This window comes from Lingula anatina, chromosome 7 (genome assembly GCF_051362555.1).
Source record: "Lingula anatina isolate TDL-2025a chromosome 7, LinAna3.0, whole genome shotgun sequence".
Classification (NCBI taxonomy): Eukaryota; Metazoa; Brachiopoda; class Lingulata; order Lingulida; family Lingulidae; genus Lingula; species Lingula anatina.
This window is the reverse complement of record NC_141773.1, coordinates 19,502,088-19,526,741: the sequence shown is the minus strand read 5'-3', so window position 1 is coordinate 19,526,741 and position 24,654 is coordinate 19,502,088. Positions and strand designations below refer to the sequence as shown.

At 36.6% G+C, this 24,654-nt stretch overlaps 1 protein-coding gene across 1 annotated transcript; it reads left to right on the top strand.

Annotated features, from left to right (window-relative positions):
* The first annotated feature begins 11,127 nt into the window (after window positions 1–11,127).
* LOC147760847 (uncharacterized) lies at window positions 11,128–20,315 on the top strand. The gene is made up of 2 exons (XM_087018087.1): window positions 11,128–20,070; window positions 20,235–20,315. The coding sequence occupies exons 1-2, from the start codon at window positions 11,209–11,211 to the stop codon at window positions 20,313–20,315; spliced, it is 8,943 nt and encodes a 2,980-aa protein (XP_086874213.1). The 5' UTR covers window positions 11,128–11,208.
* Window positions 20,316–24,654: the final 4,339 nt, after the last annotated feature.

Here is a 24,654-nt window from a genome sequence, read left to right as displayed (position 1 = left end):
TTTTGTCGCTCTCCTGTTCAGACTTGACGCGCGTCTGAGCCATGTTTGCTGTTTTGGCGCCAAATAGTAACATCCGGGTCTCAGCCGTAGTACTTCATTCATAGTAAACCACGAGACTTAGCGAGAAATTGCGCGTTCTGAAGCCGTACTGTGAGGTGGTAGCTGAGTATTTAAGACGAGTCGTCTTTTATTATTTAATGGAACTTAAAAACGGTATTAGGTAGCTTCATTTTCTGAACGGTTTTGGATAGGATATACCTTGGTCATTATGGGGAAATTGGTGAGTTTTCCAGGAAAATTCAATTTCGTGCTATTTTAAGGGTTTAACGCGCTGAGACTGTCTTTAATGCCTTTATTCCTGACAGTCGCGACGTAAAATAAAAACGACTGTGTACGTACTTGGATCTCTTGTGTGCGCGTTAAGTTGTTTATTTTTATTGTACCACCAGCGTTAGCGTTAGCGTTAGCGCTGGCGGTACACATGGTTTCGGTCCCGTCCGGATCGTTCCGCCGGCTCCGCCGGCTCCGCCGGACGGCTACCGTTACCGCTTCTCCTCCTAGACGGTAAGGGCCCCCGTACCCATCTCATGGATTTAGGTCACCTATAATCTCAACTCGTTCCACGTAAAATTTGGGCTTTGTCGGTATTGGGGTCTGGGTGTGGCACTCATTGCAATGCACCCTTGTCTAAAAATGGCAAAATTAAATGCTAATTATCTACCCTACGGAAGGAGTTATGGGAAAAATTTCTATAGACGGCTTTCCAAAAGTCATATGTGTAGATTTCAAATATACCCTTGGATTTGACCTTTGACCTCTAATTCAAGGTCAAATGGGCCAAAATTTTCAAAAAAATGAAATTTTTTACGAAAAAAAATTTTTTTGCCCTGTTATTCAGACACCACACAGACTTAACCAATAATATTATTGGAAAGTGTTACCCTTCAGGTCATCTTTCATCTCCATGAATTTGGGGTCAATCGGTGCATTTTCACGGGAGTAGCGGCCATAAGATACCGAAACTTAAAACTGTTTCTAATTCGGGAACCGTTAATGCTAGAGACCCATTCTTTTTTGCATTTTGTAGAGCATGTAAAGCCCAACACGGGAGGTGGTCTCGGTTTTTTTGTATTCCATACGGTTTTCGAGTTACGCTCTATCAAAAAGTACATATTGGTGGTAAAAGCAAAATGTGCAGTACGGTAATGGATAATAAATTTTGAACTCTGGAAAAATAAAACATAAGGCTTGGCAAAGCAGACAACTTGTGTTCAAAAATGACATTTTTTCATCAAATTTGAACTTCTGAAACTTCAGAGCACCTCCTATTTCAAGAATTTTGACCAAAATGACATTTTCTTTATTTTAATTAATTTTTTTCTGTACGAAATTTAAGGCACATTATGGTAATTCCAAAATTATAACATCTAGTCCCTTATATCTCCAAAACTGGCAGAGATAGGTCCATAGTTACTATTGAAGTTGAATAGGAAGTCATATACTGGCAATCTTACTATGACCTTGAAATTGACCTTTGACCTACTTTTCACCATGAACTGAACTTTGCAAATTTTTCTTCCCTTTTATCTCCAAAACTGGCAGAGATAGGTCCATAGTTACTATTGAACTTGAAAAGGAAGTCATATACTGGTAATCTAAATGTGACCTTAAAATTGACCTTTGACCTACTTTACACCATGAACTGAATTTTGCAAATTTTGCTTTCCTTTTATCTCCAAAACTGGCAGAGATAGGTCCGTAGTTACTATTGAACTTGAATAGGAAGTCATATACTGGCAATCTATATGTGACATTAAAATTGACCTTTGACCTACTTTTCACCATGAACTGAATTTTGCAAATTTTGCTTTCCTTTTATCTCCAAAACTGGCAGAGATAGGTCCGTAGTTACTATTGAACTTGAATAGGAAGTCATATACTGGCAATCTAAATGTGACCTTAAAATTGACCTTTGACCTACTTAACACCATAAACTGAACTTTGCAAAATTTGCTTCCCTTTTATCTCCAAAACTGGCAGAGATAGGTCCATAGTTACTATTGAAGTTGAATAGGAAGTCATATACTGGCAATCTAAATGTGACCTTAAAATTGACCTTTGACCTACTTTTCACCATGAACTGAACTTTGCAAATTTTTCTTCCCTTTTATCTCCAAAACTGGCAGAGATAGGTCCATAGTTACTATTGAAGTTGAATAGGAAGTCATATACTGGCAAGCCAAATGTGACCTTAAAATTGACCTTTGACCTACTTTACACCATGAACTGAATTTTGCTTTCCTTTTATCTCCAAAACTGGCTGAGATAGGTCCGTAGTTACTATTGAACTTGAATAGGAAGTCATATACTGGCAATCTAAATGTGACCTTAAAATTGACCTTTGACCTACTTTACACCATGAACTGAATTTTGCAAATTTTGCTTCCCTTTTATCTCCAAAACTGGATGAGATAGGTCCATAGTTACTATTGAAGTTGAATAGGAAGTCATATACTGGCAATCTGAATGTGACCTTAAAATTGACCTTTGACCTACTTTTCACCATAAACTGAACTTTGCAAAATTTGCTTCCCTTTTATCTCCAAAACTGGCAGAGATAGGTCCATAGTTACTATTGAACTTGAATAGAAAGTCATATACTGGCAATCTAAATGTGACCTTAAAATTGACCTTTGACCGACTTTTCACCATGAACTGAATTTTGCAAATTTTGCTTCCCTTTTATCTCCAAAACTGGCTGAGATAGGTCCACAGTTACTATTGAAGTTGAATAGGAAGTCCTATACTGGCAATCTAAGTGTGACCTTGAAAATGACCTTTGACCTACTTATTATCATGAACTGAACTCTGCTAATTTCTTTCTCTTTTAACTTCAAACTTGACAGAGATAGGTCCATAGTTACTCTTGAACTTGAATAGGAAGTCATATACTGGCAATTTACTGTGACCTTGAAATTGACCCTTGACCTACCTTACGAAGAACTTAAATTTGATTGTACCATATATATTTTTTGCAATAGTTTAAAAATTCTTGTTGATTGCATTTTTACAGCTTGTCAAGCACAAAACTGGTGGCTGTGTCCCTTATTTTGTGTATGTGGGGGTCTATACGAATGCGCTTGCTCCAGCTGGTGGTACAATATTTGGAGGCGGTATCGCCTCTCTGATCCTCTAGTTCTGCCTGGCGCAGTAATACAAATATAACATCTTATGTTGAGGGCGCGGGACCTGCGTACTGACAAGTTTCGAATATCAACATCCGCTTATTAGTTTCGTCATCAATGTAATTCTGTGAGATTTGTTTGCTTTATCTATATTTTTGGAGAAATATAATAAATAGTCAATCCTTCATGTTATTTTGACTGAAGAATAGTAGCAGTCGTGATCATTTATAAATAAATGTATCCATGCGGCAAGAGAAAATGTCAGAAAAGATGCAACACTATTTAATACATTAGCGCAAGAAGTTATAACTTCTTGATTAGCGCCTGTCCGGGACAGGTAAAAATTCAGCTCGGACATGTGAAGTTGCAGGGTTGGCTGTCCGACAGACAGGTCATGGTTTATGAGAAATTTGGAGCAAAAATCTTTTAAAAATCATTTTTAATGCATACTAACGTCTTTTTGTCTCTTCCTACACGGTACTGAAAAGAATGACCTACTTTTGGCACAAAACACATGCAGTCACAAAACGAAGTCTGAGCAAACTTACCGCCAAGTTATGAAAGTGAACACCCTCCAGAACTTCATCAGACAAAATTTATTCACATAACAGGCTCACTACTGAATATTTATTTGGTTTAAAATCTACGTGCTCTAGAGAGAAAGACCGTTACAGAAACAACACAAGTACTATGCTGGTTACAAAGCCAGATTGAACTAGATGAACTGGCTATATCTAGTTCGTTGTCCAGGCAACATACTGCCTGTCAATCAAATACGTTGTATGCTATCTACTCACTACAGAACGTGAAATCTTTGGGACTGAAGATCTTGTTGAAATATTGTTTATTTGCCAAAATATAACCTGAAATTTTGTATGATGTTTTCTTTAATGACTTTATCATAACCTATATTATTTACAGTTAAAAATTTAGTGCTGGAATATGATAAATTAACATTGCTGTCATATACCAGTGTGGTATTGATGTAAGGAAGACATTAGTAATAACAAATATGAGAATTTAAATAAAAAGGGGAACTTTTTAAAACTGATTTTATTTAACTCATATATTTAAGAAAATCAAACACAAGATAACCCCTAAAAAGTTAAATTGTTAACATAAATATAAGTAAAGTATTATAAGATGAATATTCTTTAATTTTTCATTGAACTTTTGAATATTTTAATAAAATTAATCTAACAGTACCCCCTCCCCACCTGCCACTCAGGGTATTTATATTTTGCTTTGGTTAAACTTCATGTGAATTTGTTATCAAATTGCAGATTTACAATTAGCAGACCCTGTACCCAAAATCCTAGGAGAAGCCCTGATTGAAACTTTATAATGTTAAATCAGACTTATATGCAAGATTAAATCTTCAGGAGTTCACAAGTATGAAAAAACAACTTTTTATCTGAAAATAAATCCACTTTAAGGTGCATTTTCCGGCTCATTTAATTTAATGTCTTGGCAATAATTGCATTAAATGTATGACTACACATATTTATTTACAAAGTTCAATGGTATGAATAGAAAAAATATTAGTTTTGTTGGACAGGTTGGATTGAAATTCGGACAGGTACTCATAAAAGTTAGTGTCTAGCCCTGATTTTCCCGCAAAATTTGGTCCTGCAAGTGGGCTATGTCGTAACGATTTAATGACAGCTTCAGATTGCATGGGATTGCACCCTTTTTGCATGAAATAATGAAAGTTTTTCCTCCGGAGGGCACATCCCTGGACTCCCCCCCCCCCCCCTCCCCCCCCCCCCCCCCCCCCCCCCCCCCCCCCCCTTTGTGCCTCGCTTCGCGAGCTTCGGTACTCTCGCGTAAAAAAAAAAAGGGCTATTTTCAAATCCTGGGGAGAACCCTGCAAATGTACATTGTACTGTAGCCTTGACACTAAGGCTCTATTCCCATAGGTTTTAGATCGATCTATCCCCGCGGGGAGTCTCACTAGATTACTTTCAGATAATCCGACTTAAATGTCCGTCCCGCCTACTACAAGCTGTAAGGAGGTAATTAACTTTCGTGTCCGCCCGGCTGACAGCTATTTAGCTTGAACCCCCAGGGAGTTAGGTCGATCTAAAGTAGGTCGATCTAATCTTTGGAAATAGGGTGTAATTGACAATAATGCTAACAGGTATTAAAGAGGTAGATGACAGCAGATAAAATCCAAAAAGCACCATAACTGATAACAAATTACACCTAAGGCAATGAAGTGAGTCTTCATAATGAAAGTCGAAACCTTGCCTGGGTATTTTGTAGAGCTTGTCAAGCATAACACTGAGGGTGGTGTCCCTTCTTTTGCTTTTCCATATGCATGCACTTACTTCAGCTGGTGGTACAATACCCGGTGTCAGTATAGCCTCTCTGATCTAGTTTTTAAAAGTTTCATTTTCAAGAAGTGTGATCATGTGTGTCATGATAAAAGAACCACACGTACCTGATATTTGAACAATTATTTATGCTTTTTAGTGTAAACTTAGGCAGTCTAAAAGGAAAATAAAAAGAAAAGTATTCATACACTTTAAACAATCTAAATGTATGGGCCAAAGCTCAGAAGGTAACATTGCATACAAAAAAAAAAATAATGACATCGAACCTCATTTGTGAAGGAAAAAGTATAACGGCATTATGTAAAACCTATACATATAGTTAAAAATAAAGCTCAGCTATGATTGAATGGGGTAGGGGGGATTATACCAAAGTACTATGCAATGGTTATATGCTGTCTGCCCAACACTAGTGACAGCGAAAAGAAAAAACACTTTTGACCTTCTCCGGTAGTTTCAATTTTTTAAATTCCATTTTCTAGATAATAAATAACCATGCATGCATTCACTAAAAAATGTAACACCAAAGTTTTATTTCTAAGGATTGGTATTATCAAGAAATCAAGGTAATACCCAGCGGGCAAATTATGTTGTTTTAACATTCGACTTTGTCAGAGAAGGAAGTGGTGTCTATTTCAGGCTCTGCATCAGAGTTAAGCTACTCATGATTTAAACTTAGTTTTCAAACAAAACACAAAAAAAGTCATAAATCTCAAGAAGTCTTTTTTCTCATTATGTCTTTAGTTCCAGCTTTCATAAATCCTAAGACCGCATTCACAACGAGTTGAGCCAGGCTTTACAAATCCTTGGGACTAAATATGGCAGACGTACATGAAAGAAAAACCGCCTAATCTTTTAATAGTCTCTCCGCCTCTCACACGCCACTCCATGCGTCGTCCCTGCGGGGGTGCAGTCATTAAATTTCGGCTCCATTGGGACGACACATGGGGAGGCATGTGAGAGGCGGAGAGACTATTAAAAGATTAGGCGTTTTTTCTTTCATGTACGTCCGCCATATTTAGTCCCCAGGATTTGAAAAGCCTGGCTCAACTCGTTGTGAATGCGATCTAAGACATGTATAATTGCATCTGAGTAACTTCTGGCAACAAAAACAACTAGCACTTGACTCCTTGTTGAGAAGCTGGCAGTTCAGATAACACATGAAAACTTAAAAAGTGTTATCTAAATGTCTTATCTAAATTTCTGTGGTCAGGTTAAGTATATGCCAGTACTGGCAGTAACAGTCCATGAACATATAGCAAAGCACTTTGATCATATGTTAATTATGAAATCATTAAAAAAAGAATGACACTTGCATATGAAGCTATAGCTGCAACAACAACAATAGATACTGACAGTTGCTCTGCATAATAAATAAAAAATAATAACTGAGGAAACGATCACACAATAATACAGCCAAGATAGAAATATTTCCTTTTCTTTAACCTAATATTGTAAAAAAAAATCTAGTACATGAAATTCATAAAAGCTATACTGCAGTGTCATGTGCTAAACAAAAAGTGTATTCTAGGTTGTAATATAAGGACTCTGCCACCTCACCTCCCCTTCCTGACTAAACAGATCGTCATATTTGGTAGTGGTTTTACCTCAAAATATACAAGTTCTATACCAAGGAATATATGCCATGCATGTACATGTACATCTTGCCTGTATTCAAAACATGTATGAATAGAATTTGTAGTGTCAAGAAAAATACGAAAAAAATTGTCAGTGCTAATAACAAGTACGTGATAGTTGAACTGAACATACTGACCATAGCATATTAAACATTAGAATCAGAAAGTGAAAATAACATAAATACCTTTGCTAAATGTCTGAAATATTTCTCTGTTCTTAAGTTTGGCTACATTCACCAGAGACCCACATTTTATTTGTCCGCCTGCCCAACTTCATTCCACGTGTTTCCTTTCCACTTGTCAAATTTGTTTATGAAAAATTTTATAAATAGGTCAACATATAATCTCCTGCATAAATGATATCAGAATACATAAACACCGGTCCCTTTCTTTGGATCATTTTTTTGTATAAACGATAAAATCCCATTGATAAAATCTAAACAGAAGGGGAGCAATTTTCAAAGTGCACCTACAAAGTACTGGGTTGCCTTTCGCATGCCACGCATCAAGGAGAGGCAAAGGTTGTTAAGAAAAATCCTCCTGGAACCAGTTTAAATGTGTTGCGTTCATCTCAACATTGTTCTCAGGTTAGTTTTCATTGCATTTGAATAAAAATCCCAACTGTCAATGCTATGAAGGTCGAGAAATTTTACTCTTTGACAGAGGTATCGAGAAATGTCATTTTTTCAGATTTTTTTATTTGAATGTTGAATCCGAGAGCAGTGTGACTATACTATAGAGATAGTACATTCTTGAAACTTTGAAATTTTTAACCTAAGATAATATTGTAACTTATATCTAAAAATGTGAGAAACAATTCAGGCTAGCAACTTTTTTCTTGCACTATAGTCCCACCCCCTATGAGATACAATTTTTGCTTCATTTTTTTCCAAAGTTCTTAAATGGTATCTGCATGTCTATAATAAATGACTGCGCAGTGTGACTTTGTTTGATTTTAATAGAGCTTTATTTGCAAGGTGTGGTTTTTCACGTCAGCCATTGCAAATGCCGCGAAGATGCAATGAAACCGGCCAGGGCAAAATAGATGTTGTTATTTTTTTCTTTTTATTATATATATATATATATATATATATATATATATACTGTTGCAGCCTAGTCATGTGACTGCTGCTGTCAATTAAAAATCATGTGGAACCTTTTAGTTATATTACAAGTCTTGATGTATTCTGAATCTGATTACGTAGGTTTTGTAAACATAGCATCATCCTTTTTCATATCACTCCACGTGTTCATCCCCCATTTCTGTATTTGTAAACAAATTGCTGGTGGTATACATTAAAAATCATCATGTGGAACCTTTTAGTTATATTACAAGTCTTGATGAATATTCTGAATCTGATTATGTAGGTTTTGTAAACATAGCATCATCCTTTTTCATACCACTCCACGAGTTCATCCCCCATTTCTGCATTTGTAAACAAATTGCTGGTGGTATACTTCTGTGGTAAAAGTCAGTGTTAATTCTTTGCAAAGTGCAACATGCAGTTGATATCTATATTGTGCTTTGAGCATAATATCAACAAAGCTTTTTAAAGCTTAAAATAGGAGTGTAAAAGTGTTCACATTTATGTGACTTATGTTGTTACAATTTCTAATTCTTAGCTGTTATTATAAAAAAATTACTGTTGCTTGAAATCTGTGCACATGTTTATATATATCAGAGAGCCTTCTTAAATAGATAGTTTAAAGGTTCTCTCCACCCATTTAAAAAAATCTTCCATGGTCACATTTATTGCCTACAAAGCTTTCAATATTTCCTAATAAAAATAATAAAACCCTAATATGAACATATTTCGTACTGCAATTAGACTTAAAGAAGGCCTGCAGTGTTGTTTTTGTGCAACACAGCCAGAGTCCTCTGAACATGTAAACATTTCACAAGATCAAAACTGTATTTGGTTCAGGAAATTAGGTTAATAAAATCTTTACTACATTTAGGTAAAAACATCACAAATCGTCAACAACAGAAGTAGGAGAAAACGCAGAAAGTCCAGAGCTAAGACTGCTACAAGAAAAAGAGGACTTCTAAAGAGAAAATCTAGAAGACGTAAAAGACCAAAAACTGCTGCTAAGAGAGTTAAAATTGCTAGAAACAAGTCTGTAAGAAGCTCAAAGAAAAAGTCAGTTGGAGCAAGACGAAGAATTGCAAAGCAAAAGTCAAGGCGTTCAAGGACAAAGGTAGCTACAAGGAAAAGAATTATAAGTAGAAAATCAAGAAGACGACTTCGTAGAAAATTGTCTAGAAGGGCTAGGATGCTGCAATTGAGAAAAAGAGGATACAGAAGAAAGAGGGTATCCAAGCATTCAAAGATATTAAAAAGAAAGAGTCTACGAAGAAAGTCGCGCCGTTTGAGAAAAAGAGCTAGACGTCTTCGAAAAAAAGCAAGGAAAATAAAAGTAAATAAGAAAAAATTTAGGAAGCTAGCCAAACGCTTGTCTAGAAGGGCTAGGAAGCTGCACTTGAGAAAAAGAGGATACAGAAGAAAGACGGTATCCAAGCGTTCAAAGATATTAAAAAGAAAGAGTCTACGAAGAAGGTCGCGCCGTTTGAAAAAGAGAGCTAGACGTCTTCAAAAGAAAGCAAAGAAAATTAAAGTAAATAAGAAAAAATTCAGGAAGCTGACCAGACGTTTAAAGGTGTTAAAAAGAAAATCAAGAAGAAGACCTACCTTGAAACCCAAAGTGAGAAAGGTCAAGAAAATAGTTAAAAGAATGAAGAAAAAGATCATTCGAGGCAGACGACTTCGTAGAAAATCTAAGCGCTTGTCTAGAAGGGCTAGGATGCTGCAATTGAGAAAAAGAGGATACAGAAGAAAGAGGGTATCCAAGCGTTCAAAGATATTAAAAAGAAAGAGACTACAAAGAAAGTCGCGCCGTTTGAGAAGAAGAGCTAGACGTCTTCGAAAAAAAGCAAAGAAAATTAAAGTAAACAAGAAAAAATTCAGGAAGCTGACCAGACGTTTAAAGGTGTTAAAAAGGAAATCCAGAAGAAGGCCTGCCTTGAAACCCAAAGTGAAAAAGGTCAAGAAAATAGTGAAAAGAATGAAGAAAAAGATCATACGAGGCAGACGACTTCGTAGAAAATCTAAGCGCTTGTCTAGAAGGGCTAGGATGCTGCAATTGAGAAAAAGAGGAAACAGAAGAAAGAGGGTATCCAAGCGTTCAAAGATATTAAAAAGAAAGAGTCTACGAAGAAGGTCGCGCCGTTTGAAAAAGAGAGCTAGACGTCTTCGAAAGAAAGCAATGAAAATTAAAGTAAACAAGAAAAAATTCAAGAAGCTGACCAGACGTTTAAAGGTGTTAAAAAGAAAATCCAAAAAAAGACCTAACTTGAAACCCAAAGTGAGAAAGGTCAAGAAAATAGTGAAAAGAATGAAGAAAAAGATCATACGAGGCAGACGACTTCGTAGAAAATCTAAGCGCTTGTCTAGAAGGGCTAGGATGCTGCAATTGAGAAAAAGAGGAAACAGAAGAAAGAGGGTATCCAAGCATTCAAAGATATTAAAAAGAAAGAGTCTACGAAGAAAGTCGCGCCGTTTGAAAAAAAGAGCTAGACGTCTTCGAAAGAAAGCAAGGAAAATTAAAGTAAATAAGAAAAAATTCAGGAAGCTAGCCAAACGATTAAAGGTGTTAAAAAGAAAATCCAGAAGAAGGCCTGCCTTGAAACCCAAAGTGAGAAAGGTCAAGAAAATAGTGAAAAGAATGAAGAAAAAGATCATACGAGGCAGACGACTTCGTAGAAAATCTAAGCGCTTGTCTAGAAGGGCTAGGATGCTGCAATTGAGAAAAAGACGATACAGAAGAAAGAGGGTATCCAAGCGTTCAAAGATATTAAAAAAAAAGAGTCTACGAAGAAGATCGCGCCGTTTGAGAAGAAGAGCTAGACGTCTTCGAAAGAAAGCAAGGAAAATTAAAGTGAACAAGAAAAAATTCAGGAAGCTAGCCAAACGATTAAAGGTGTTAAAAAGAAAATCCAGAAGAAGGCCTGCCTTGAAACCCAAAGTGAGAAAGGTCAAGAAAATAGTGAAAAGAATGAAGAAAAAGATCATACGAGGCAGACGACTTCGTAGAAAATCTAAGCGCTTGTCTAGAAGGGCTAGGATGCTGCAATTGAGAAAAAGACGATACAGAAGAAAGAGGGTATCCAAGCGTTCAAAGATATTAAAAAGAAAGAGTCTACGAAGAAGATCGCGCCGTTTGAGAAGAAGAGCTAGACGTCTTCGAAAGAAAGCAAGGAAAATTAAAGTGAACAAGAAAAAATTCAGGAAGCTAGCCAAACGATTAAAGGTGTTAAAAAGAAAATCCAGAAGAAGGCCTGCCTTGAAACCCAAAGTGAGAAAGGTCAAGAAAATAGTGAAAAGAATGAAGAAAAAGATCATACGAGGCAGACGACTTCGTAGAAAATCTAAGCGCTTGTCTAGAAGGGCTAGGATGCTGCAATTGAGAAAAAAAGGATACAGAAGAAAGAGGGTATCCAGGCGTTTAAAGATATTAAAAAGAAAGAGTCTACGAAGAAAGTCGCGCCGTTTGAAAAAGAGAGCTAGACGTCTTCGAAAGAAAGCAAGGAAAATTAAAGTAAATAAGAAAAAATTCAGGAAGCTAGCCAAACGCTTGTCTAGAAGGGCTAGGAAGCTGCAAATGAGAAAAAGAGGATACAGAAGAAAGATGGTATCCAAGCGTTCAAAGATATTAAAAAGAAAGAGTCTACGCAGAAGGTGGCACCGTTTGAAAAGGAGAGCTAGACGTCTTCGAAAAAAAGCAAGGAAAATTAAAGTAAATAAGAAAAAATTCAGGAAACTAGCCAAACGATTAAAGGTGTTAAAAAGAAAATCCAGAAGAAGACCTACCTTGAAACCCAAAGTGAAAAAGGTCAAGAAAATAGTGAAAAGAATGAAGAAAAAGATCATACGAGGCAGACGACTTCGTAGAAAATCTAAGCGCTTGTCTAGAAGGGCTAGGATGCTGCAATTGAGAAAAAGAGGATACAGAAGAAAGAGGGTATTCAAGCGTTCAAAGATATTAAACAGAAAGAGTCTACAAAGAAAGTCGCGCCGTTTGAAAAAGAGAGCTAGACGTCTTCGAAAGAAAGCAAGGAAAATTAAAGTAAATAGGAAAAAGTTCAGGAAGCTAGCCAAACGTTTAAAGGTGTTAAAAGGAAAATCTAGAAGAAGACCTGCCTTGAAGCCCAAAGTGAAAAAGGTCAAGAAAATAGTGAAAAGAATGAAGAAAAAGATCATACGAGGCAGACGACTTCGTAGAAAATCTAAGCGCTTGTCTAGAAGGGCTAGGATGTTGCAATTAAGAAAAAGAGGATACAGAAGAAAGAGGGTATCCAAGCGTTCAAAGATATTAAAAAGAAAGAGTCTACAAAGAAAGTCGCGCCGTTTGAGAAGAAGAGCTAGACGTCTTCGAAAGAAAGCAAGGAAAATTAAAGTAAACAAGAAAAAATTCAGGAAACTAGCCAAACGTTTAAAGGTGTTAAGAAGGAAATCCAGAAGAAGACCTGCCTTGAAACCCAAAGTGAGAAAGGTGAAAAAAATAGTGAAAAGAATGAAGAAAAAGATCATACGAGGCAGACGACTTCGTAGAAAATCTAAGCGCTTGTCTAGAAGGGCTAGGATGCTGCAATTGAGAAAAAGAAGATACAGAAGAAAGAGGGTATCCAAGCGTTCAAAGATATTAAAAAGAAAGAGTCTACGAAGAAGGTCGCGCCGTTTGAGAAGAAGAGCTAGACGTCTTCGAAAGAAAGCAAGGAAAATTAAAGTAAATAAGAAAAAATTCAGGAAGCTAGCCAAACGATTAAAGGTGTTAAAAAGAAAATCCAGAAGAAGACCTGCCTTGAAACCCAAAGTGAGAAAGGTCAAGAAAATAGTGAAAAGAATGAAGAAAAAGATCATACGAGGCAGACGACTTCGTAGAAAATCTAAGCGCTTGTCTAGAAGGGCTAGGATGCTGCAATGGAGAAAAAGACGATTTAGAAGAAAGAGGGTATCCAAGCGTTCAAAGATATTAAAAAGAAAGAGTCTACGAAGAAAGTCGCGCCGTTTGAGAAGAAGAGCTAGACGTCTTCGAAAGAAAGCAAGGAAAATTAAAGTAAACAAGAAAAAATTCAGGAAACTAGCCAAACGTTTAAAGGTGTTAAGAAGGAAATCCAGAAGAAGACCTGCCTTGAAACCCAAAGTGAGAAAGGTGAAAAAAATAGTGAAAAGAATGAAGAAAAAGATCATACGAGGCAGACAACTTCGTAGAAAATCTAAGCGCTTGTCTAGAAGGGCTAGGATGCTGCAATTGAGAAAAAGACGATATAGAAGAAAGAGGGTATCCAAACGTTCAAAGATATTAAAAAGAAAGAGTCTACGAAGAAGGTCGCACCGTTTGAGAAGAAGAGCTAGACGTCTTCGTAAGAAAGCAATGAAAATTAAAGTAAACAAGAAAAAATTCAGGAAGCTGAACAGACGTTTAAAGGTGTTAAGAAGGAAATCCAAAAGAAGACCTGCCTTGAAACCCAAAGTGAGAAAGGTCAAGAAAATAGTGAAAAGAATGAAGAAAAAGATCATACGAGGCAGACGACTTCGTAGAAAATCTAAGCGCTTGTCTAGAAGGGCTAGGATGCTGCAATTGAGAAAAAGACGATATAGAAGAAAGAGGGTATCCAAACGTTCAAAGATATTAAAAAGAAAGAGTCTACGAAGAAGGTCTCGCCGTTTGAGAAGAAGAGCTAGACGTCTTCGAAAGAAAGCAAGGAAAATTAAAGTAAACAAGAAAAAATTCAGGAAGCTGACCAGACGTTTAAAGGTGTTAAAAAGGAAATCCAGAAGAAGACCTGCCTTGAAACCCAAAGTGAGAAGGGTGAAGAAAATAGTGAAAAGAATAAAGAAAAAGATCATACGAGGCAGAAGACTTCGTAGAAAATCTAAACGCTTGTCTAGAAGGGCTAGGATGCTGCAATTGAGAAAAAGACGATATAGAAGAAAGAGGGTATCCAAACGTTCAAAGATATTAAAAAGAAAGAGTCTACGAAGAAGATCGCGCCATTTGAGAAGAAGAGCTAGACGTCTTCGTAAGAAAGCAATGAAAATTAAAGTAAACAAAAAATTCAGGAAGCTGAACAGACGTTTAAAGGTGTTAAAAATGAAATCCAAAAGAAGTCCTTCCTTGAAACCCAAAGTGAGAAAGGTGAAGAAAATAGTGAAAAGAATGAAGAAAAAGATCATACGAGGCAGACGACTTCGTAGAAAATCTAAGCGCTTGTCTAGAAGGGCTAGGATGCTGCAATTGAGAAAAAGACGATATAGAAGAAAGAGGGTATCCAAACGTTCAAAGATATTAAAAAGAAAGAGTCTACGAAGAAGATCGCGCCGTTTGAGAAGAAGAGCTAGACGTCTTCGAAAGAAAGCAAGGAAAATTAAAGTAAACAAGAAAAAATTCAGGAAGCTGACCAGACGTTTAAAGGTGTTAAGAAGGAAATCCAGAAGAAGACCAGCCTTGAAACCCAAAGTGAGAAAGGTGAAGAAAATAGTGAAAAGAATGAAGAAAAAGATCATACGAGGCAGACGACTTCGTAGAAAATCTAAGCGCTTGTCTAGAAGGGCTAGGATGCTGCAATTGAGAAAAAGACGATATAGAAGAAAGAGGGTATCCAAACGTTCAAAGATATTAAAAAGAAAGAGTCTACGAAGAAGATCGCGCCGTTTGAGAAGAAGAGCTAGACGTCTTCAAAAGAAAGCAAGGAAAATTAAAGTGAACAAGAAAAAATTCAGGAAGCTGACCAGACGTTTAAAGGTGTTAAAAAGGAAATCCAGAAGAAGGCCTGCCTTGAAACCCAAAGTGAAAAAGGTCAAGAAAATAGTGAAAAGAATGAAGAAAAAGATCATACGAGGCAGACAACTTCGTAGAAAATCTAAGCGCTTGTCTAGAAGGGCTAGGATGCTGCAATTGAGAAAAAGACGATATAGAAGAAAGAGGGTATCCAAACGTTCAAAGATATTAAAAAGAAAGAGTCTACGAAGAAGGTCACGCTATTTGAGAAGAAGAGCTAGACGTCTTCGAAAGAAAGCAAGGAAAATTAAAGTGAACAAGAAAAAATTCAGGAAGCTAACCAGACATTTAAAGGTGTTAAGAAGGAAGTCCAGAAGAAGACCAGCCTTGAAACCGAAATTAAGAAAAGTCAAGAGAAAATTGAGAAGAATGAGGCAAAGAATCAGACGAGGCAAAATTATCCGTAAAAAATATAGGCGGTTGTCCAGAAGAGGTAAAATGCTGCAAAAGAGGAAGAGAAGATACAGAAGAAAGAGGATATCCCGACGTTCAAAGATATTGAGAAGGCATCTAAGAAAGAGAAGACGTCGTTTGTCCAGGAGAGCTAGAAATCTTCACAGGAAAGCAAGGAAAATTAAAGTAAATAAGAAAAAATTGAGAAAGCTAAGCAGACACTTAAAGGTGTTAAGAAAGAAATCCAGACGAAGACCATCCTTGAAACCCAAATTAAGAAAAGCCCAGAGAAAAGTGAGAAGAATGAGGCAAAGAATCAAACGAGGCAGAATTATTCATAGAAAATCTAGGCAGTTGTCCAGAAGAGCTAGAATGCTGCAAAAGAGGAAGAGAAGATATAGAAGAAAGAGGATATCCAGGCGTTCAAAGATATTGAGAAGGCATCTAAGAAAGAGAAGACGCCGTTTGTCCAGGAGAGCTAGAAATCTTCACAGGAAAGCAAGGAAAATTAAAGTAAATAAGAAAAAATTGAGAAAGCTAAGCAGACACTTAAAGGTGTTAAGAAAGAAATCCAGACGAAGACCATCCTTGAAACCCAAATTAAGAAAAGCCCAGAGAAAAGTGAGAAGAATGAGGCAAAGAATCAAACGAGGCAGAATTATTCGTAGAAAATCTAGGCAGTTGTCCAGAAGAGCTAGAATGCTGCAAAAGAGGAAGAGAAGATATAGAAGAAAGAGGATATCCAGGCGTTCAAAGATATTGAGAAGGCATCTAAGAAAGAGAAGACACCGTTTGTCCAGGAGAGCTAGATATCTTCACAGGAAAGCAAGGAAAATTAGAGTGAATAAGAAAAAATTGAGAAAGTTAAGCAGACGCTTAAAGGTGTTAAGAAAGAAATCCAGACGAAGACCAGCCTTGAAACCCAAATTAAGAAAAGTCCTTAGAAAAGTGAGAAGAACTAGGCAAAGAATCAGACGAGGCAGACTTATTCTTAGAAAATCTAGGCGCTTGTCCAGAAGAGCTAGAATACTGCAAATGCGAAAGAGAAGATATAGAATGAAGAGGGTATCTAGGCGTTCAAAGATACTGAAAAGAAAGCATCTACGGAGAAAATCACGGCAATTGTCCAGGAGAGCTGGAAATCTGAGATGGAAAGCAAGGAAAATTAAAGTAAATAAAGAAAAATTGAGAAAGCTAAGCAGACGAATAAAGGTGTTAAGCAGGAAATCCAGAAGAAGACCAGCCTTGAGACCCAAATTAAGAAAAATGAAGAGAAAAGTTAGAAAAATGAAGCAGAGCATCAGACGAGGCAGACGTCTTCGTAGAAAATCTAGGCGCTTGTCCAAAAGAGCTAGAATACTGCAAATGAGGAAGAGAAGATATAGAATGAAGAGGGTTTCCAGGCGTTCAAAGATGTTGAAAAGAAGGCATCTGTGGAGAAAGTCACGCCGTTTGTCCAGGAGAGTTCAACATCTTCGCAGGAAAGCAAGGAAAATCAAAGTTGATAAGAAGAAACTGAAGAGACTGAGCAGACACTTAAAGGTGTTAAGAAGGAAGTCCAGAAGAAGACCAGCCTTGAAACCCAAATTAAGAAAGGCCCAGAGAAAAGTGAGAAGAACGAGGCAAAGAATCAGACGAGGCAGACTTATTCTTAGAAAATCTAGGCGCTTGTCCAGAAGAGCTAGAATGCTGCAAATGAGGAAGAGAATATATAGGAGGAAGAGGGTATCCAGGCGTTCAAAGATGTTGAAAAGAAGACACCTGTGGAGAAAATCACGCCGTTTGTCCAGGAGAGTTCAACATCTTCGCAGGAAAGCAAGGAAAATTAAAGTAAATAAGGAAAAATTGAGAAACCTTAGCAGACGAATAAAGGTGTTAAGCAGGAAATCTAGAAGAAGGCCAGCCTTGAGACCCAAATTACGAAAAATGAAGAGAAAAATGAGAAGAATGAGGCAAAAAATCAAACGAGGCAGTCTAATTCATAGAAAATTTAGGCGGTTATCCAGAAGAGCTAGAGTGCTGCAAATGCGGAAGAGAAGATATAGGAGAAAGAGGGTATCCAGCCGTTCAAAGATATTAAAGAGATGGCATCTGTGGAGAAAATCGCGTCTTTTGTCCAGGAGAATTCAACATCTTCGCAGAAAAGCAAGGAAAACCAAAGCTGATAAGATGAAATTGAAAAGACTAAGCAGACTCTTAAAAGTATTAAGAAGGAAGTCCATAAGAAGACCAGTCTTGAAACCCAAATTTAGAAAAGCCCAGAGAAAAGTGAGAAGAATGAGGCAAAGAATCAGACGAGGTAGACTTATTCGTAAAAAATCTAGGCAGTTGTCCAGAAGAGCTAGAATGCTGCAAATGAAGAGGATAAGATACAGAAGAAAAAGGCTATCCAGGCGTTCAGAAACATTGAAGAGATGGCATCTGTGGAGAAAATCGCGTCTTTTGTCCAGGAGAATTCAACATCTTCGCAGAAAAGCAAGGAAAACCAAAGCTGATAAGATGAAATTGAAAAGACTAAGCAGACTCTTAAAAGCATTAAGAAGGAAGTCCATAAGAAGACCAGTCTTGAAACCCAAATTAAGAAAAGCCCAGAGAGAAGTGAGAAGAATGAGGCAAAGAATCAGACGAGGTAGACTTATTCGTAAAAAATCTAGGCAGTTGTCCAGAAGAGCTAGAATGCTGCAAATGAAGAGGATAAGATACAGAAGAAAAAGGCTATCCAGGCATTCAGAAACATTGAAGAGATGGCATCTGTGGAGAAAATCGCGTCTTTTGTCCAGGAGAATTCAACATCTTCGCAGAAAAGCAAGGAAAACCAAAGCTGATAAGATGAAATTGAAAAGACTAAGCAGACTCTTAAAAGCATTAAGAAGGAAGTCCATAAGAAGACCAGTCTTGAAACCCAAATTAAGAAAAGCCCAGAGAAAAGTGAGAAGAATGAGGCAAAGAATCAGACGAGGTAGACTTATTCGTAAAAAATCTAGGCAGTTGTCCAGGAGAGCTAGAATGCTGCAAATGAAGAGGATAAGATACAGAAGAAAGAGGCTATCCAGGCTTTCAAACATATTGAGGAGAAGACAGTTACTTAGAAAAATACACCGTTTGTCCAGAATAGTTGGACGTCTTCAAAGTAATGCAAGGAAAAATAAAGAGAAATTGAGAAGGCTCAGAAAGCTTTTAAAGGTGTTAAGAAGGAAATCTAGACATAGACCAGCCTTGAAACCCAAATTAAGAAAAGTCAAGAGAAAAGTGAGAAGAATAAAGAAAACAATCAGACAAGGTAGACGTATTCGTAGAAAAGCTAGGCGCTTGTCCAGAAGAGCAAGAATACTGCAAATGAGGGAGAGAAAATATAGAAGAAAGAGGATATCCAGGCGTTCAAAGATATTGAAAAGAAGGCATCTACAGAAAACATTGCGTCATTTGTCCAAGAGAGCAAGACATCTTCGAATGAAAGCAAGTAAAAATAAACTAATTAAGAAGAAATTTAAGAAGCTTAACAGACATTTAAAGACGCTGAGAAAGAAATCTATGAGAAGACCAGCCTTAAAACCTCAATTGAGAAAGGTTCAGAGAAAAGTGAGAAGAATGAAGAAAAGGATCAGACGAGGCAGACTCCTTCGTAGAAAATTCCGACGCTTTTTCAGCAGAGCTAAGTTGCTGCAGATAAAGAAGAGAAGATATAGAAAAAAGGAGATATCCAGGCCTTCAAAGATAATGAAAAGAAGACTTCTGCAAAGGAGACTACATCGTTTGTCTATGAGAGCTGGACATCTTCACTGGAAAGCAAGGAAAATTAAAGTAAATGACAAAAAATTGAGAAAGCTGAGTAGGCGATTAAAGGTATTAAAAAAGAAATCCAGAAAAAGACCAGCCTTGAAACCTAAATTGAGAAAGGTCCAGAGAAAAGTGAATATAATGAAGAAAAAGGTCAAACGAGGCAGAATACTCATGAGAAAATCAAGGCTCTTGGCCCGAAAAGCAAAGAAAATATCCAAGCGTTCAAAGATGCTGACAAGAAAGCTTTTACAGAAAAAATCAAGTAGTTTGTCCAGGAAAGCTAAACTTCTTCAAAGGAAAGCAAAGAAAATTAAGGTAAATAAAAAGAAACTGAAGAAGCTAAGCAGACGCTTAAAGGTGTTAAGAAAGAAATCCATTAGAAGACCAGCCTTAAAACCCAAAGTGAGAAAGGTCCAGAAAAAAGTGAAAATAATGAAGAAAAAGATTAGACAAAGCAAACTACTACTTAGAAAATCCAGGCGCTTGTCCAGAAAAGCAAAGAAAATATCCGAGCGTTCAAAGATGCTGACAAGAAAGCTTTTACAGAAAAAATCAAGTAGTTTGTCCAGGAAAGCTAAACTTCTTCTAAGGAAAGCCAAGAAAATTAAGGTAAATAAAAAGAAACTGAAGAAACTAAGCAGACGCTTAAAGGTGTTAAGAAAGAAATCCAGAAGAAGACCAGCCTTGAAACCCAAAGTGAGAAAGGTGCAGAGAAAAGTGAAAATTATGAAGAAAAAGAACAGACAAAGCAGACTACTTCTTAAAAAATCTAGGCGCTTGTCCAGAAAAGCAAAGAAAATATCCAAGCGTTCAAAGATGCTGACAAGAAAGCTTTTACAGAAAAAATCAAGTAGTTTGTCCAGGAAAGCTAAACTTCTTCAAAGGAAAGCAAAGAAAATTAAGGTTAATAAAAAGATACTGAAGAAGCTAAGCAGACGCTTAAAGGTGTTAAGAAAGAAATCCAGAAGAAGACCCGCCTTGAAACCCAAAGTGAGAAAGGTCCAGAGAAAAGTGAAAATTATTAAGAAAAAGAACAGACAAAGCAGACTACTTCTTAAAAAATCTAGGCGCTTGTCCAGAAAAGCAAAGAAAATATCCAAGCGTTCAAAGATGCTGACAAGAAAGCTTTTACAGAAAAAATCAAGTAGTTTGTCCAGGAAAGCTAAACTTCTTCGAAGGAAAGCAAAGAAAATTAAGGTAAATGAGAAGAAACTGAAGAAGCTAAGCAGACGCTTAAAGGTGTTAAGAAAGAAATCCATTAGAAGACCAGCCTTGAAACCCAAAGTGAGAAAGGTCCAGAAAAAAGTATTAAGTATGAAGAAAAAGAACAGACAAAGCAAACTACTACTTAGAAAATCTAGGCGCTTGTCCAGAAAAGCAAAGAAAATATCCAAGCGTTCAAAAATGCTGACAAGAAAGCTTTTACAGAAAAAATCAAGTAGTTTGTCCAGGAAAGCTAAACTTCTTCAAAGGAAAGCAAAGAAAATTAAGGTAAATAAAAAGAAACTGAAGAAACTAAGCAGACACTTAAAGGTGTTAAGAAAGAAATCCATTAGAAGACCAGCCTTGAAACCCAAAGTGAGAAAGGTCCAGAAAAAAATAATAAGTATGAAGAAAAAGAACAGACAAAGCAAACTACTACTTAGAAAATCTAGGCGCTTATCCAGAAAAGCAAAGAAAATATCCAAGCGTTCAAAGATGCTGACAAGAAAGCTTTTACAGAAAAAATCAAGTAGTTTGTCCAGGAAAGCTAAACTTCTTCGAAGAAAAGCAAAGAAAATTAAGGTAAATAAAAAGAAACTGAAGAAGCTAAGCAGACGCTTAAAGGTGTTAAGAAAGAAATCCATAAGAAGACCAGCCTTGAAACCCAAATTGAGAAAGGTCCAGAGAAAAGTGAAAATTATGAAGAAAAAGATCAGACAAAGCAAACTACTACTTAGAAAATCTAGGCGCTTGTCAAGAAAAGCTAAGAAAATATCCAAGCGTTCAAAGATGCTGCCAAAAAAGCTTTTACAGAAAAAATCAAGTAGTTTGTCCAGGAAAGCTAAACTTCTTCAAAGGAAAGCAAAGAAAATTAAGGTAAATAAAAAGAAACTGAAGAAGCTAAGCAAACGCTTAAAGGTGTTAAGAAAGATAGCCATAAGAAGACCAGCCTTGAAACCCAAATTGAGAAAGGTCCAGAGAAAAGTGAAAATTATGAAGAAAAAGATCAGACAAAGCAAACTACTACTTAGAAAATCTAGGCGCTTGTCAAGAAAAGCTAAAAAAATATCCAAGCGTTCAAAGATGCTGCCAAGAAAGCTTTTACAGAAAAAATCAAGTAGTTTGTCCAGGAAAGCTAAACTTCTTCTAAGGAAAGCAAAGAAAATTAAGGTAAATAAAAAGAAACTGAAGAAGCTAAGCAGACGCTTAAAGGTGTTAAGAAAGAAATCCAGAAGAAGACCAGCCTTGAAACCCAAATTGAGAAAGGTCCAGAGAAAAGTGAAAATAATGAAGAAAAAGATCAAACGAGGCAGAATACTCATGAGAAAATCAAGGCGCTTGTCCCGAAAAGCTAGGATGCTACAAATAAGGAAAAGAAGAATAAGCAGAAAGAAAATATCCAAGCGTCCAAAGATGCTGACAAGAAAACTTTTACAGAAAAAATCTCGTAGTTTGTCCAGGAAAGCTAAACTTCTTCGAAGGAAAGCAAGGAAAAGTAAAGTAAATAAAAAGAAACTGAAGAAGCTAAGCAAACGCTTAAAGGTGTTAAGAAAGAAAGCCATAAGAAGACCAGCCTTAAAACCCAAATTGAGAAAGGTCCAGAAAAAAATAAAAATTATGAAGAAAAAGATCAGACAAAGCAAACTACTACTTAGAAAATCTAGGCGCTTGTCAAGAAAAGCTAAGAAAATATCCAAGCGTTCAAAGATGCTGCCAAGAAAGCTTTTAAGGAAAAAATCAAGTAGTTTGTCCAGGAAAGCTAAACTTCTTCTAAGGAAAGCAAAGAAAATTAAGGTAAATAAAAAGAAACTGAAGAAGCTTAGCAGACGCTTAAAGGTGTTAAGAAAGAAATCCAGAAGAAGACCAGCCTTGAAACCCAAATTGAGAAAGGTCCAGAGAAAAGTGAAAATAATGAAGAAAAAGATCAAACGAGGCAGAATACTCATGAGAAAATCAAGGCGCTTGTCCCGAAAAGCTAGGATGCTACAAATAAGGAAAAGAAGAATAAGCAAAAAGAAAATATCCAAGCATCCAAAGAAGCTGACAAGAAAACTTTTACAGAAAAAATGGCGTAGTTTGTCCAGGAAAGCTAAACTTCTTCGAAGGAAAGCAAGGAAAAGTAAAGTAAATAAAAAGAAACTGAAGAAGCTAAGCAAACGCTTAAAGGTGTTAAGAAAGAAAGCCATAAGAAGACCAGCCTTAAAACCCAAATTGAGAAAGGTCCAGAAAAAAATGAAAATTATGAAGAAAAAGATCAGACAAAGCAAACTACTACTTAGAAAATCTAGGCGCTTGTCCAGAAGAGCTAAGAAAATATCCAAGCGTTCAAAGATGCTGACAAGAAAGCTTTTACAGAAAAAATCAAGTAGTTTGTCCAGGAAAGCTAAACTTCTTCAAAGGAAAGCAAAGAAAATTAAGGTAAATAAAAAGAAACTGAAGAAGCTAAGCAGACGCTTAAAGGTGTTAAGAAAGAAATCCAGAAGAAGACCAGCCTTGAAACCCAAATTGAGAAAGGTCCAGAGAAAAGTGAAAATAATGAAGAAAAAGATCAAACGAGGCAGAATACTCATGAGAAAATCAAGGCGCTTGTCCAGAAAAGCTAGGATGCTACAAATAAGGAAAAGAAGAATAAGCAGAAAGAAAATATCCAAGCGTCCAAAGAAGCTGACAAGAAAACTTTTACAGAAAAAATCTCGTAGTTTGTCCAGGAAAGCTAAACTTCTTCGAAGGAAAGCAAGGAAAAGTAAAGTAAATAAAAAGAAACTGAAGAAGCTAAGCAAACGCTTAAAGGTGTTAAGAAAGAAAGCCATAAGAAGACCAGCCTTAAAACCCAAATTGAGAAAGGTCCAGAGAAAAGTGAAAATTATGAAGAAAAAGATCAGACAAAGCAAACTACTACTTAGAAAATCTAGGCTCTTGTCCAGAAAAGCTAAGAAAATATCCAAGCGTTCAAAGATGCTGACAAGAAAGCTTTTACAGAAAAAATCAAGTAGTTTGGCCAGGAAAGCTAAACTTCTTCAAAGGAAAGCAAAGAAAATTAAGGTAAATAAAAAGAAACTGAAGAAGCTAAGCAGACGCTTAAAGGTGTTAAGAAAGAAATCCAGAAGAAGACCAGCCTTGAAACCCAAATTGAGAAAGATCCAGAGAAAAGTGAAAATAATGAAGAAAAAGATCAAACGAGGCAGAATACTCATGAGAAAATCAAGGCGCTTGTCCCGAAAAGCTAGGATGCTACAAATAAGGAAAAGAAGAATAAGCAGAAAGAAAATATCCAAGCGGCCAAAGATGCTGACAAGAAAACTTTTACAGAAAAAATTGCGTAGTTTGTCCAGGAAAGCTAAACTTCTTCAAAGGAAAGCAAAGAAAATTAAGGTAAATAAAAAGAAACTGAAGAAGCTAAGCAGACGCTTAAAGGTGTTAAGAAAGAAATCCAGAAGAAGACCAGCCTTGAAACCCAAATTGAGAAAGGTCCAGAGAAAAGTGAAAATAATGAAGAAAAAGATCAAACGAGGCAGAATACTCATGAGAAAATCAAGGCGCTTGTCCCGAAAAGCTAGGATGCTACAAATAAGGAAAAGAAGAATAAGCAGAAAGAAAATATCCAAGCGTCCAAAGATGCTGACAAGAAAACTTTTACAGAAAAAATTGCGTAGTTTGTCCAGGAAAGCTAAACTTCTTCGAAGGAAAGCAAGGAAAAGTAAAGTAAATAAAAAGAAACTGAAGAAGCTAAGCAAACGCTTAAAGGTGCTTAGAAAGAAAGCCATAAGAAGACCAGCCTTAAAACCCAAATTGAGAAAGGTCCAGAAAAAAATGAAAATTATGAAGAAAAAGATCAGACAAAGGAAACTACTACTTAGAAAATCTAGGCGCTTGTCCAGAAAAGCAAAGAAAATATCCAAGCGTTCAAAGATGCTGACAAGAAAGCTTTTACAGAAAAAATCAAGTAGTTTGTCCAGGAAAGCTAAACTTCTTCAAAAGAAAGCAAAGAAAATTAAGGTAAATAAAAAGAAACTAAAGAAACTAAGCAGACGCTTAAAGGTGTTAAGAAAGAAATCCAGAAGAAGACCAGCCTTGAAACCCAAATTGAGAAAGGTCCAGAGAAAAGTGAAAATAATGAAGAAAAAGATCAAACGAGGCAGAATACTCATGAGAAAATCAAGGCGCTTGTCCCGAAAAGCTAGGATGCTACAAATAAGGAAAAGAAGAATAAGCAGAAAGAAAATATCCGAGCGTCCAAAGATGCTGACAAGAAAACTTTTACAGAAAAAATTGCGTAGTTTGTCC

Excerpts from the sequence above, each read along its gene's own strand:
- LOC147760847 (XM_087018087.1), top strand. The coding sequence starts at position 11,209 with ATGAAGAAAAAGATCATACGAGGCAGACGACTTCGTAGAAAATCTAAG. Across the intron at positions 20,071-20,234 it reads GGAAAGCAAAGAAAATTAAG|GCGCTTGTCCAGAAAAGCAA; the intron begins GTTAATAAAAAG and ends TAAAAAATCTAG.